The 15,497-nt window shown below is 41.1% G+C and overlaps 1 protein-coding gene across 12 annotated transcripts in view; it reads right to left on the bottom strand.

The window, feature by feature from the left end:
• DMD (dystrophin) overlaps window positions 1-15,497 on the bottom strand; it is a 2,135,104-nt gene that overhangs the window by 1,287,863 nt on the left and 831,744 nt on the right. For all 12 annotated transcript variants that reach the window (XM_075916549.2, XM_089775838.1, XM_075916586.2 and 9 more), the window contains one exon: window positions 1,590-1,713. In XM_075916549.2, the coding sequence (XP_075772664.2) occupies window positions 1,590-1,713 (124 nt within the window). The remainder of the gene's footprint in view (window positions 1-1,589; window positions 1,714-15,497) is intronic.

Genomic DNA, 15,497 nt, shown 5'->3' with positions numbered 1-15,497 from the left:
CATCTATGGTTCACCTACCTCCATCTCTCTCTTGCAGGGACACAGATCACCGCCTCCTTGGGAGCAAAGAAGGGAAAGAAGGAGGGCAGTGAACCGTGACTCCTGAATCCATTCAGGATATTCTGAAGTATTATAAAACTGAAATTATGAAGGGGAACTTCTTATTGGCTCAGGACATCTGACTGTGTAAGAGTTCAGATTCATTGCAAAGGTCACGGCAAGAGCTAATTTGCCAACTTTGAAGTGGTTATTCTCCTCAAAATGGAAACTAATACTGGGGACAGTTATATTTGTTCCATTGCTGCAGGAATAAGTGGAAGATAAGAAAAGGAAGCTTCATTAAAAAAAATATATAATGGGTAAAGCACTCAGAATTTTTTCTCTTTTTATGAATTAAATGGTCCCCATCACAATAGTATTGAGATGCCTGCATCCTCATATTCTGCCAGTATCACACCAATTCTGCTTTTTAATATGTGCACATTTCAAGGAGAAGATAACAAAAAGGCCAGAGTAAAATAATTTACTATGAAATTATTAATATTACCTCAGCAAAATGGTCTTTCACAAACACATAGATGAGCAGGTGACATAAGAAAGCTGCATTCAGTTTACCATAGACAACTCAGTGCTCCCTCTCCCCCCAGTATTGCTAAGGAGACTATTGATTAAACACACACCACTGCAAGATAAGTGAGATTACAGGAAACTTTTTAAATATATATTTCCAGAAGACTGAAATTCAATGTTTCTTCATGTTATCAAAGCTGATTTAAGATGGAGAGATAGACAGGAAGACAAATATATAGCAGAAATGATTTAGTGTTGGTACTCTTGTTGCATTTGCAGTATACTAAGAGAGAATTTATATCTCTTTATTATAACCAAACACATTTGTAAAATATCATGGACTTTGAATGTAATAGCTAGCTAGACATGGATTTCTTCTTCTCTTACTCAGAATAAAGCAGATGATTTTAGAAAATAGTTGCAAAAATTATGTTCTTTTCAAGTTTTCAATTATTTTAATGTTTAACAGACTAAATTCGGGGTGTATGGAAAACACATACAGTGCTATGGCTTACACACTAAAAAATCATCACTGAGGTTATAAAAGATTAAAGAATTCCATGCTATCGTGGCCAGACTTGGTCAAATTTAACTGAACATTATGATTTTTAATATTTCATATTTTTACTGTTACTATGACGAATACTGATTCTTCCTTGCTTCCACCCCCCTTTTAATATATGATATTAACATAAAAATACTGAAATTTAAAGAGTAATAGCATGGATGTATACATAATATGGTGTATACATGTTATGCTTGATTGTGCTTTCATTTAGACTTGTATTAATCTGCTATACAAGTTAAAAATATGTGAACTTGGATATATGGATCAACACCACAATACATATCAAACCGCTAGTCAAAATCTGTGATGCACAAAATTGATGAGCAATTCTGAAAATTTGGCTATGTATGGACAGTCAGTGTTTGCCAATTTGGGGTTCAACTTTTTTAGATGTGGACTTTAAAAAGTTAATATAAAAGTGATAAACAGACATGAAAGTATATTTTCCTACATTGACTCTTTCTGTGAGGTCTGACAGGTTGCCTTCTTTTCTATATATTGCAAACTCGGGACTCTGCAGCACAGCTTCTGAGCGGGTCATCCAACTGTGTAGTTCTGTTGTATCGACGTCAAACCTAAGATACAGAGAAACAAAAATAAATATTTTCTTTATATATAGGACAAATAAACAATCACAGCGAAGATGTTATACCAGGTGTTTCAATCAGAATTATGAACTGAATATAAAGAAAGATGTGATTGCCATCGGAAACAGAAGCTGTCAGATACCACATAAAATTGCAAAACATAAAACTTTGGAGCCCTTTTTCAAACTTATATATGTTTCCTAGGTTTTTATAACTAATCTGTCTACTGAATAAACAACTCTAATTTTGCAACTAGGTCTTCTGATTTATGAGCTGACTTGTTTTGTAAAATATGCCCAGGGTGACTTTCAAAGCGAAGAGAGCTTATCACAACCCCCACTGTCTGAATTAAGAAGGAAGACTTCTCTCCAGGTTCATAGATACGCTTGTAGCCTTTCATCCCACATAGGTTCTGATTCTACCCCTCTAATAAGATTATGTGAATTTATATTAGCGCTAGTTACCAGTCAACATACCTTTAGAAAAACACACAATCCCTCACCCCAAACACTGTGCAAAGTTGGAAAATTAAAAATGTAGTACCATGTGGAATTACTTTCCTTCAGTTCCCACCCCACATACTTGTCAGTACATTATTTTACAGCCGTTTTTAAAAATGGGGTTCATTCCTCTATGCTCTGCAACACTGATATTCATTTTTTAAAGAGAGGAGTTCAAAATGAAAGTGCATTTGGGAACAGTTTTATTACATGCTGTGAAGGTGAGGAGTCCTGAAGCTGCAAGTTGATTTAGTCTCTATGCCAATAGGTTAGAGATTTGCCTCCTTCTCCAGTCCTGTTGCCAGCACACATGAAAAAAGAATGCAAAGAGAGACTATGTAGCTTTAAAACACTGGGACCAAAGCAGCTGTTCCACAGAACTCAAAATCAAATCACTTCAGATAATCACTCTAAATAACTCCCTGGCTTTAAAATATACTTTTGCTTGGCATATATCTAAAAATTTGATAAGTTATTGTCTCTGAAATTCTTTCCCTTATGTAGGGTGTAAGCTTTGGTTTTCCAGCTGCATAATAAGTATCTGTGACTAAACATCCTCCATGCGACTGTCCTCAATCAGTGCTATCTTTTACTCTACTTGCTCTCTCGACCCCAGCACAACCTGGCTGTATTACAATCTTGCTTCTGCTTACTTTACAGTATGTCAAAGATCTGACCTTTACACTCTGTCTATGCCATTTGAAATCTCAGATAGGGCCTTTATCATCCCTGATCTTCAGTATTGCAACTCCTTTTCTCAACCATCCTTACATCTCGCCCTTTTACCTTACTCCTTATCAGTACCATTCAAAACTCTAACATTGAGGCCATCCTTCTAGCCTTTTGTATAACAATGTCACCTTGTGTTAGTCCTCCCATTGAATTAAATACAAAATTTACGTTTAAGGCTAACTTTCACAACAGCTCCTTACCACTTCCTTCTGTATCTTCTGAATCTTAGACACCAGTACCATTTACCAACTCCATCAGATTTGATCCCCTATTTAGCTACTCTTCCATGAGCATCTTCACACTTTCTTCTATGCTGTTCCTTATGCACAACATACTTTTCTGAACTAGTTACTAAAATCACTGCCCTTTCCTCCAAATCTTTCTTCAAGACCCACAACTTTATGACTCCTACAGCAAACTATCAATTGATAATGACTAGGTAGATGACCAGCAGCAATTTTGGATATCTATCATTAGTTTATTTATATTTCAAAATTCAATAAAGTAATCACATGACTCAATATCAAATGACTCAGAATATCTGTGCATATAAATATGCATCTGTGCATAACCTCCTCAGAAAAAAGGCTGCCTTTAATGTGTGTTTCTAAAGCGATGAACACAGATGAACTGTGCTCCTGGGTGGTATCATAATAAAAATAACAAGTAATAACAATTAAGAAAATATTGACAGACAGCCATCTGTCCAGATATTTTGAATGCATCATCACTGGAGTATCTGAGTTTATAAAACTGAAGTGCTTATTATCTAAATCACTTGACAATGAAATTTGCATGTCTTATCCAACAAAGAAAAGCAAGGTAATTTTCAGTCTAAATTGATATTACCATCTAGTCTTGGTTTATTTGAAAGAATATTATGGTTCTAATGATCAAAGAACAGGTTATAGAAGCCAGTCTCTTATAGTAAGCATTTATTTATGTGCAAGAAGTGAGGGTATTTTGAAATTTACACTCTACTTACAGGCATACTAAAACTGCAAGATCATTTGGAACATCATGCACATGAACTATTTAAACTGCCACATGTATAGGTGGCTCATAAGTTGATTACTGTGGAAATGCATATGCAACCATTTTGAGCTGCAATCCCATTGAAAATCTATGGTTTGCTGTATAGGAGGTCAAATTACATATGTAAATTAATGGGTGTGACAATTAATACAGCTTGCTAGTAGCTCACTTTTGCTCTCAATGGCTAAACATAAAAGGCAACATAATTTTAATCCATGACTTCTGGCTGGTTGTCAGATTGATACCTCCCTCATCCTAAGGTAGATGACTTCAAGCACCAGCAGAAAAGGAATGAACAAAATGTCCTCAGTATATGTGACAATTCAGGGAGAAATACTGTAAGTAGAAAGGTCACTTCTATACAGACTCTCTGAATATTACATCTGTGTAATACAATGCAGAGTGTATGTTATTGGTCCCTCTCTGTGATCGAAGGGAGGACTTTTTATAGTTTCCAACTTGGGAGCTTAGGCTATGTCTAGACTACGCTGAAGTTCCGAAAAGGAACTTCCTATCTCACTTTTGAAAGCAGAGATTTTGAAAGTGAAAGTAATTGGGACGTGGTTTTTCGGGCAAAACCCCACCCCACCCCTTTTTTCAAAAAGCCCCTCTTCCTCAAAAAATGAGGTTTACGTGGCTTTTCCAAAACAGATCAGGAGAAGATATGCAAATGCCTGTGGAATTTGCAGATTCCTGTGGAATTTGCATATCCTCTTTCAGAACTTCAGCATAGTCTAGACGAGCCCTCTGTGTCTTTAGCTTAAGCTATAGAAGCTCTTGCTTTTATCTTTGGACATCCTTGGTTGCATCCCCAGTGTGTGAGCCAAGGTGCCCTTTCTAACTTCTTCCTCCCCCATTGCATTTATACACTTTACTCTGTTCAGCAGAGTACTTCTCTGTGACCAGGCACTCTATATAGAGAGGACCTATTCTTCATTCCTTTTCACTAGTACTTGAGATCACCCATTTTAGGATGAGGTAGGTAGAAATCTGACAAACAGCCAGAAGTCATCATTGATTAAAGAATATGGACTTGTAACTTCAGCCATTGGCAGCAAAAGTGAGGTGCTAGCAAGTTGTATTAATATCCCATCATTGATGTACATGTATTCTTGGATAGATACTATAGCAAGTCACCTATTATAGCTTTGCATGTGGAAAATCTTGAGCCATCACAATATTTACAACAAAATGTGACTATTAGCTATTGAATCATCTGCTCCTCTTAATTAACGTTGCCCACACAAATACTATATTACAAATACAAGGACAACCAGGAGATTTTCAGTCAGGTAAATCTTCCCATTTTAGAGTAGCTACGTATGGTTATAATAATACAGAACAGCAAGCACTAAATCATACACAAGTGAACAAAGGTCAAACAATCAAAAGAATTGGAGATAAAATACTTGTCAGCCTGCACACAACTAGACTACATCTACATTGGCAAGATTTTGCGCAAATACTTTTAACGCAAGAGTTTTTGCATTAGAGTATTTGCACAAAAGAGCGTCTACACTGGCATGTGCTTTTGCGCAAAAGCATCGGTGACAGTGAAAACGCTCTCTTGCGCAAGAAATTCATGTTGCCTGTCTACACTGGCCTCTTGCGCAAGAGGGCTTATTCCTGAGCGGGAGCATCATAGTTCTTGTACAAGAAGCACTGATTTCACACATTAGAACATCAGTGTTCTTGCGCAAGAACTCCCCGCCAGTGTAGACAGGCAGCATGTTTTTCCTTAAAATCGTCTGCTTTCACGCAAAATCGGGTGCTTTTGCGCAAAATCATGCCAATGTAGCCACAGCCCTAGGGTTTACACAATTTGCAGTGAAGGCCTATTTGAAACATGTGTTATAGAAATTAACCTCTTAAAACAGTTCTTTCTGTTTTCTACAATATAAAATATGAAATCAGGTACTGCTGAAAACATGAAAAGAATGACTTGAAAAGTGAACCCACTTTAAGTCATTAAACCATTTTAAAGATAAAAATCTAGTTTATACTTACAATAAACGTGCATGATTTTGCTTACATTCCCAAAAATTTAAACACTAGATGGAGCACCTATCCTGTTTTATCCTGCTTTTTCCTTTCCTCTCCTCAAAGGACGGACTGCTTCACATTCACAGTTTATCATTACATCCATAATAATGCTGTGACAAATAGACTTTGCACGGGAATATTACATAGATTGTACTAAGTAATTTGCCATATGGCATAAGACAAGCTTCCTTACACATTATGCAGGGACATTTATCATACTAATACATATAAATTAAATGTTTAACAGCTAAAAGTGGTTTGCTTTTTAAAAGCCTTAAAGAAGTAATATATTGTTTACAGTTTATGTTCTTTGTGGATAATGCACTGAAACTCTTCAGAATGTGTCCATGACACTGTGTGTCTCCACCCGCTCTCCCCCTCCCCCGGCATGCTGCAATGCATCATTCCATTTACTTCATTTTTGTTGGACAATTCTCAATTTGTTCTATTAACTGTTTCTCATGTTTTTGATTTCCAGTTTTCCTATCTCTTTTGTTTTCCTAAGGATTGGCAATTTTATTGTTAAAGAATCTTCTTGTCATCCACAACATTTTCCATCATCACTATATCCAAACCAAATCATTCTTGGGTTATAAATTATTTAGTTCTTATTCAGGATACCCACACCTCTCTCCAAAGAAGTCATTACATATTTAATATCTCTACCCTCCACCACTTCCCTACCAAAAAAAAAAATTTGGGAGAAAGATGAGGCATAATAGTCTGCTCTCCAGAACACTTTCTATAGCATAATAGATACAACACTGGACTTGAACACAGGAGACCTAAATTCAATTACTATATAGTTGTCCCAAGTGAGGACACTGATAATGACCTCCTTTATAAAGTGCTTTGAGAACTGAACTGACCAAAGACTGATTTTAAATGTTTTATTTTGCAACCAAAAATATTTTATAAAGTTTAGAGGAGCAGAAGTGATGCTGAGTAGATTGGGAAGTACTAATTCCAAGAATATGCTACCCAAGGAAAGAGAACATTTTCGTATGGAATTGGAAGAGAGTAAGTAACACCATGGCTGTGTCTAGACTGGCAAGTTTTTCCGGAAAATCAGCCGCTTTTCCGGAAAAACTTGTCAGCTGTCTACACTGGCCGCTTGAATTTCCGGAAAAGCACTGATGATCTCATGTAAGATCATCAGTGCTTTTCTGGAAAAACTATCCTGCTCCCGTTTGGGCAAAAGTCTTTTTCCGAAAGAAAAAGTGTAAACAGCACAGTAGTGTTTTCCGCAAATTAGCCCTGATCGCGAAAATGGCAATCGGGGCTTTTTTGCGGAAAACCGCGTCTAGATTGGCCACGGACGCTTCTCTGCAAAAAGCGCTTTTGCGGAAAAGCATCCTGCCAATCTAGACATGCTTTTCCAAAAATGCTTTTAACGGAAAACTTTTCTGTTAAAAGCATTTTCGGAAATTCATGCCAGTGTAGACGTAGCCCATATGTTTATGCCTTTCAGAATTTTCAGAGGAACATTCAATATCTAACTGCGTTTTTGAGCCAAGCACAAATCCATAAACCCTTGAAGACTTTTCTAGCTTTTTCTTTAGATAAATGACTCCCTATTGAAACTTGGTGAACATATATAAAATAATTCATGGTACAAAGAAGATGAATTAAGAACATCTGTCTGTTTCCCTGACTCCTGACAAAGAATAAAGGGACAGTCAATTAAATGAAAAGATGGCAAATTCTAGACTGTGGGATTCATTAGCTCAGAAAGTTAATGAAGACTGGATATTTTTGCAAAATTAGAGATAGAACATTTATATGCCTGAAGAATATCACATGATGGCTCACTTGATTTTTTGAAGGAATATTAAATCACGTTTCAGAGGGTAAGCCATTCTAACCTTTGAAGAGCAAAATAAAACCTAATGTAGTACTAAGAGGAGGAAGGGCAGAATAGCCCACACCTACCTACTTCAGAGCTCTTACCATAAGTGACCTGAAAAAAAAGGTACTGCTGCTGGGGGAAGGGCCAAACTAAAGGTACGTCTAAACTACAAAGATCTTTCGAAATGGTATATGCAAATTCTGTGGGAATTTGAATATCTTCTTCTGATCGCATTTTTGAAAGAGGGTCTTTCAAAAATTAAAGTAGTCTAGATGCATTTTTTCAGACAAAAACCCTTTTTAGAAAAAAATGCTCTTTCTAAAAAAAGGAGGCTTACGCAGTTCTTTCCTGTGGAATTTGCAAATCCCTTTTCAAAAGATTAGTGTAGTTTAGATGTACCCTAAGATATCAAGGCATCAAAATCTTCAAATGGAGGCCCAGATAAGAGCTATTTGTCAGTGCTGCAGTTCATGTTTTTATGTGATTGGCTACTCCTAAGAAAGAATACACACAAATAAATTAAATGAGTTCCCTGGGGTCACTGATCATCCTAACCCCAAAGATGAATCAAAGAGACTGGCTGATTGACCAAAGATACCAAGTAGTGGGTAGCAGGTCACCAACCCTTCTTCACCAGAAGACAATATAAGGTGATTTTGGAAGAAAATGGGGCCTTGTCCTCAGTCATTTAAGATATATTGAATAAGCATCCAACCTTGGAGAGTCCTCTTCTTCATTATTAGATTTATATAAAGTTTGAGTTCAGTATGATGAAGCCATATAACAGCATACATCCCCATTTTATTATAGATGATCTACGTAAAAGTGATCTACATAGCAACGCGGTTTTCACACTTTCTATTTTATTCCGTACGTAGGCACAGGATAGACTTCACTGAAACTAGGAATTCAATAGTAAAAATCTTACAGACTTCAGTGGCACCAGGATTTCACTAAACACTCAGTAATGCTGACCAAGACACAGTGAGATTTTGGAAGGAAACAATTTTGCTTAACTTCTGCCTTAACAAAACAGTAACTATTCTTCACTCTCTTTGAAAACTAAATTCCCAGACTTTCGTGTCAACATTTTTCTTCTAATTTGCTTCTTCACTAGTTCTTGTCTTGCATACTTCTGTTGAGAATAGAGGAAGGAAGGGAAGAAGTGTTTGTGGCAGAGCTCAATGCCACAGGACAACCACAATCCACATGGTAACCCAACCATAGACCATAAACTTCTAGCAGTACTAATAGGCTAATTTTAGGTCTTCTACTCATTAACCACAGGTCTTTATCATATAGGTAAAGACTATACCATTCAGTCCACTAAAAGGTCTTTAGTGCACAGTAATGCAGAATGAAAACACACACAGCATGCTGCGTCTAGACTGGCAAGTTTTTCTGCAAAAGCAGCTGCTTTTGCGGAAAAGCTTGTCAGCTGTCTACACTGGCCGTTTGAATTTCCGCAAGAACACTGACGATCTCATGTAAGAAATCAGTGCTTCTTGCGGAAATACTATGGTGCTCCCATTCAGGCAAAAGTTCTTTTGCGCAAAAGCTTTTTCACAAAAGGGCCAGGGTAGACAGCTCAGATTTGTTTTGTGCAAAAAAGCCCCGATCACGAAAATGGTGATCAGGGCTTTTTTGCACAAAAGCAGGTCTTGATTGGCAAGGATACTTTTCCGCAAAAAGTGCTTTTGCGGAAAAGCATCTGTGCCAATCTAGATGCTCTTTCCCGCAAATGCTTTTAACGGAAAACTTTTTAACAGACTGTGCCAGTCTAGATGTAGCCCGTGTGTCCTGGAAGTATGTAACAATAACTATCATTCATAAAAATATTCCTGGAAACCAATGTAGAAAAATAAATTTTCAAACAGTTTAGACGACATTAAAGCTAATAAAATAATTAATAGACTTTTTTTCATGCCCCAATACTTTAGTTATATTTTCTACCAATAATTATCAAGAGACACAATACCAATACATGGTTAATAAACATGGACTAGTACAGTGCTCTAGTGTAGAGTTGAGACATACTTACCAGATCACTATTAAAAAATCATTTGTTTACTAATGGAAAAGACATTGGCCCCAGGTATGTATGAGAAACCATAGTCCATTTATTCTGAGATGTACTGACTCTACTTATCTAAAATTACGTTGGAGTGTTATTTGAGATGAGAGCTCCACAATATCTCCAGGGCTGTATAGTAGTTTCCTATATATTCCTTTTTAAAACAAAACACACAACATACAAAACAGAATTTTGTTTCAAAGGTTAAACTCTAGTGATATGCCTAAGAGGGCAACATATGTTCAACACCCAATAAACAAGAAAAATGGTTTAATTCTGATGTATAAAATACATCAATAAAAACTACTTTATTGTAGACCGACAACATGTCTGCAAGTTATCACAGTTCGTTATTTGAAAATTTAATAACATTTCCTGTTTTCTTTATAAATATTAATCACTGTCATATGAATCCCTGCCAGCTTCAATATGTTAGCTAGTTTAAGAAACCATCAGCAGTTCCCTTTATATTCTCAGTTGGTGTAACACTAAATATGTATACATACGAACAGTTGGCATTCACATAACATTTAAATTCCTTCTCTGGGATAATTTCCCCAAACACTAACTTCAGATAAGTAGTTTGCACGTCCCAATCAATTCAACTCACTATTAGAGATCAAGAGTATGCAAATAGGAAAGAAAAATAAGGACCAAAATTGTGTAGTTCACAGATTGCAACCTTGGAATATTCTGTTATAGGTATCTTTTATCCAAACCTGCTACCATTCACAGCTAGGGTTAATAGCTATAAATCAGTAAAAAGCTCTTGATAATTTTGGAGCACTGAAATATTTATAAACACGAAGTAGTCCTGTGGCACCTCACAGACTTACAAAAATATATAGAATCATGACATTTGTAGGTAAAATCCACTTCATCAGCTTAAAATCCTGTAAATTGTTGTTAGTCTTTAAGGTGCCATAGGACTGCTCCGTGTTTTGAAAAATTACAGAGTAACATGGTTACCTCTGTCACGTTATTGCATGTTGAGGGGAGCAGTCGGGTCACTGCTGTACCCATGGTGGGGGTGTGTTCACCCCAAAAGTGGTACAAAAGGAGCCATGTGAGGTGTCAAACAAAATTTTACTTTCTATTGGTTCTGTATATGCTCTTCATATATCTGTATAATGTCTGTGTGTGGAGTTATGAATATGTACTCTGTATGGAGACTGGAAGTTTCTCTGTATGTGGTTGAGTGATGGGCCAGGAATGTGTGCCTATGGACATGCTAATAAGCAAGTCTCCAGGGAACAATGGACCTCTGGAGGCCAAAGACAGACCTGGCCACTGGTAATATGACTCTAGCCAGCCAGGAAGGGGGTATAAATATGCCATGTGACCAACTCCATCTTGGTCTTCAGCTCTTCTGACCCCAAATGCGGCCTTGCAGGGAATCACGAGCCGGGAAGAACTGTGGACCCATCCTGGCATAGGATGTGCAACAAGGACTTTTAAGCCAGCAGCTATAACATCTCTGCTAGAGCCTGCATTGAGAACTGGGAGATTCGATGCATGTAATGTATGATATTTTAACAACCTTACTCTCATGCTTTTCTTTCTTGAGGTAATAAACCTTTAGATTGTAGATTCTAAAGGATTGGCTCAGCATGATTTGTGGGTAAGATCCAGAGAGTAAATTGGCCTGGGATCTGTGGCTGGTTTCTTGGAACCGGACAGAAATTGTTCGGGGAAGGTGAGATTGGGCTCTAAAACCCCTCACCTGTGTATGAGGCCCGGGGCCATCTGGGGCACGGATATGGCTGGAGTGACGGAGGGGTTTTGCTCATGCGGCTTCAGGTAGGCAGCTGAAGTGCTCTGTGGGACTGGTTCGTGGCCTGTTTGGAAAGGTCTCCAGTCTGGGGGCTGTGAGGAGCCCCAAATTTGAGCAATTCGCCTTGAGCGGACGCCCTCAGCTGTGCCCAGACCCGGCCCAGTCTGTCACAACCCCATGAGACTTTTTTGCAATATTTATGGGTATGTCTACACTACAAGTTAGTTCAAACTAACGGACGTTAGTTCGAACTAACTTTAATAGGCGCTACACTAGCGCTCCGCTAGTTCGAATTTGAATCGAACTAGCAGAGCGCTTAGTTCGAACTAGGTAAACCTCATTTTACGAGGATTAAGCCTAGTTCGAACTAGCTAGTTCAAATTAAGGGGTGTGTAGCCCCTTAATTCGAACTAGTGGGAGGCTAGCCCTCCCCAGGTTTCCCTGGTGGCCACTCTGGCCAACACCAGGGAAACTCTATGCCCCCCTCCGGGCCCCGGGCCCCTTAAAGGGGCACGGGCTGGCTACGGTGCCCGTGCCAGGTGCAAGCCTGCCAGCACCCAGCCAGCAGACCCTGCACCTGGCACAGCACAGAGCCACCCACCCGATGTCCCCCAGCCCACCCCCTCTTCCCGGGACCAGGCTGGCGGCTCCCGGGAGCTTGCCCTGGACCGCAAGAGGCGGGCACCTTCCTGGGCTAGTGCGGACATCGTGGACCTTGTCCACGATCTCCGCACTAGGCACAGGAAAGTGGCCAGCTAGGGCAGGAGAGCTGCCAGCCTGGCCACCCAGGAGCAGGTGTGCATGAAAATCAAGGGGGTCCACTGAGACCCCCGACCCTGAGCCCTGAGCTTACAATGGCCATACAGGGTCAGACCAAAGGTTCATCTAGCCCAGTAGCCTGTCTGCTGACAGCGGCCAATTCTAGGGACCCTGGAGGGGATGGACCGAAGACAGTGACCAAGCCATTTGTCTCGTGCCATCCCTCTCCAGCCTTCCACAAACTTTGGGCAGGGACACCACTCCTACCCCTTGGCTAAGACCACTCCATGGACCCAACCTCCATGACTTGATCTCACTTTAAACTCTGTTCTAGTTGTAGCCTTCACAGCCTCCTGCAGCAAGGAGTTCCACAGGTTAACTATTTGCTTTGTCAAGAAGAACAACTTTCTCTTACTAGTTTCAAGCCTGCTACCCATTCCTTTCCTTTGGTGTCCTCTAGTCCTTCTTTATGGGAACTCAGGAAGAACTTTTCTGAATGCACCGTCTCCACCCAACCCCTGCTTTTAGAGACCTCTATCCTGTCCCCCCTCCGTCTCCTCTTTTCTAAGCTGAACAGTCCCAGTCTCTGTAGCCTTTCTTCATCTGGGACCTGTTCCCAACCCCTGATCATGTTAGTTGCCCTCCCTTCTCCCAGCCTTTCTCTTCCCCTCTCCCACCTCCTTTTCCCAGTCTCCCCCCAGTTTTGTTCAATAAAGACAGAGTCAATGTTGGAAGAAACGTTATCTTTATTTTGTACATCAATAAGAAGGGAGGCTAGGGAAGGGTAAGTGGAAGGAGGTGAGGGAGGAATGGGGTACGAGCCCCCGATGGGGAGGACTGGGCTGGCTCTGCGGGCTTCTGGGGGTGGAAGCTCTCCTGCAGCCCCCCAATTACCCCCTCTCCCCAGATGGCAGCCTGCGGCAAGTGCAGCCGGGCTGATGGCCGAGTGGTGTGATGTGCCCAGTGTGGGTACTCCGGGCACTCCAAGCCAGAACTTCTTTGCAAGCGGGGCACCCCTTAGAACTGTGTGTCCGGGGTGGGGGTCGGGACCTTTTAAGCGCAGCCCTCGGCTAGCCTGAGACAGCATCTCCATGCTCTAAGTCCTCCTCTTATGCCCTGCCGGCACTTCTTCCGGCCATCCTTAAGCCCTGTTCAGAGTCCACTCAATGTGGACTTGCTAGTTCGAATTAGCAAAACGCTAATTCGTACTAGTTTTTAGTTCTAGACGCGTTAGTTCGAATTAGCTTAGTTCGAATTAACTAATTCGAACTAAGTTAGTTCGAACTAGCGCTGTAGTGTAGACGTACCCTCCGATAGGAAAGTGTCCCTAAGTTACTGGTGCTCTGCTTAGCCCAACAGGTTTCTCTTTGGCTTTGTCTACACTGCCAGCTTTGCCGGCAGTTCCTATGCAAATGAAGTGTGGATTAGCATTTTGCCACATTTTATTTGCATAATTTATGCAAGCCGGTTTTTGTGCAATCCATGCTTCATTTGCATAGGCACTGCCGGCAAAGCTGGCAGTATAGATGTAGCCTTTAAGAACACATGACCTATTACTTCCAACTGAGATTTACAACTCCTTAAACATTTGGTTTGGGGGAAACAAGATGTAGACAGATTAAAAAAAACAATGGTGCACACCACATTGTTTTCCCCCAGAAATAAATACTCTCCTCCCCCCACCCGTCCTTTCAGAATTAAATAGTTCCTCTAGTATTTTCTGGGATTCTTGTATGTTTGTACAGTATCTAATACAATAGGGTTTCAATGCTGATTAAGATGTTTTGTCACTGATGAACTCTTAAGAAGAATAGTAATATATAATAATCAACACAAAAAATAAACCTTCAAATGGTTAAAGAGTACTATTTTCAGCACCTCTCATTTCACTTTCACAATTTAGGATCCATTATTAAACAAAACGAATACATCTCATCTATCAATATTACCTTGTAATTTCATGAATATATAGGACTCATGAAAAAAAGCCCCAGCTTTTAAATATCTTCATAACAAGACACCATATGTGAATATAGAGATAAGATTTTTCTCTAATCTTGCCTTTGCACATACATATTAGGATAAAATGGTCTTAATACAGTCAACTTCCAATAATCCGGCACCTTTAGGACCCAGGGGGTGCCGGATTATCAGATATGCCGGACTATCAGAAGGGGGGGCTATGAGGGGTCTGGAGTGGGGTGGGAGGGGATGCCACCCCAGACCTCTCATAGGCCCCCCCCTTATGATAGTCTCGTTCTGCCCCAGGCATCCCTGATTCAGCCGCTGCTGGTCAGTTTCAGCAGCAGCTGAATCGGGGATGCCTGCAATAGAGCAGCTGGGGTGCTGCCGGGTTGGTCCCGTAGCACTGCCCCTTGGGGCTGTGAGACCAACCCGGCAGCACCCCAGCTGCTCTTGGGGACGCCTGGGACAGAGCAGCTGGGGTACTGCTGGGTTGGTCCCATAGCGCTGCCCCTTGGGGCTGTGGGACCAACCCGGCAGCACCCCAGCTGCTCTTGGGGATGCCTGGGGCAGAGCAGCTGGAGTGCTGCCGGGTTGGTCCCGCGGTGCCAAAGGACGGCGCTGCAGGACCAACCCGGCAGGACCCCAGCTTCTCTGCCCCAGAGGTCCCCGATTCAGCCACTGCTGAAACAGATCAGCGGCTGATTCCAGGAAGCCTGGGGCAGAGCTGCTCTGCCCGGGGCTTCCTGGAATCAGCCACCGATCTGTTTCAGCAGCGGCTGACTTGGGGACCCCTGGGGCAGAGCAGCTGGGGTCCTGCCTGGTTGGTCCCGCAGCGCCGAGGGGCGGCGCTACGAGACCAACCCCGCAGCACCCCAGCTGCTCTGTCCCAGGCATCCAGATTCAGCCTGGTGGTGAAACTGACGCTGCTCGTCAGTTTCAGCAGCGGCTGAATCCCGTGGCCTGGGGCAAAGCAGCTGGGGTGCTGCCGGGTTGGTCCCGTAGCGCCGCCCCTCGGGGCTGCGGGACCAACCCGGCAGCACC

This window comes from Pelodiscus sinensis, chromosome 1, assembly GCF_052426305.1.
Source record: "Pelodiscus sinensis isolate ZL-2025 chromosome 1, ASM5242630v1, whole genome shotgun sequence".
Classification (NCBI taxonomy): Eukaryota; Metazoa; Chordata; order Testudines; family Trionychidae; genus Pelodiscus; species Pelodiscus sinensis.
Note: the sequence above shows the minus strand (reverse complement) of the source record. Positions and strands in the feature narration are given on the sequence as shown.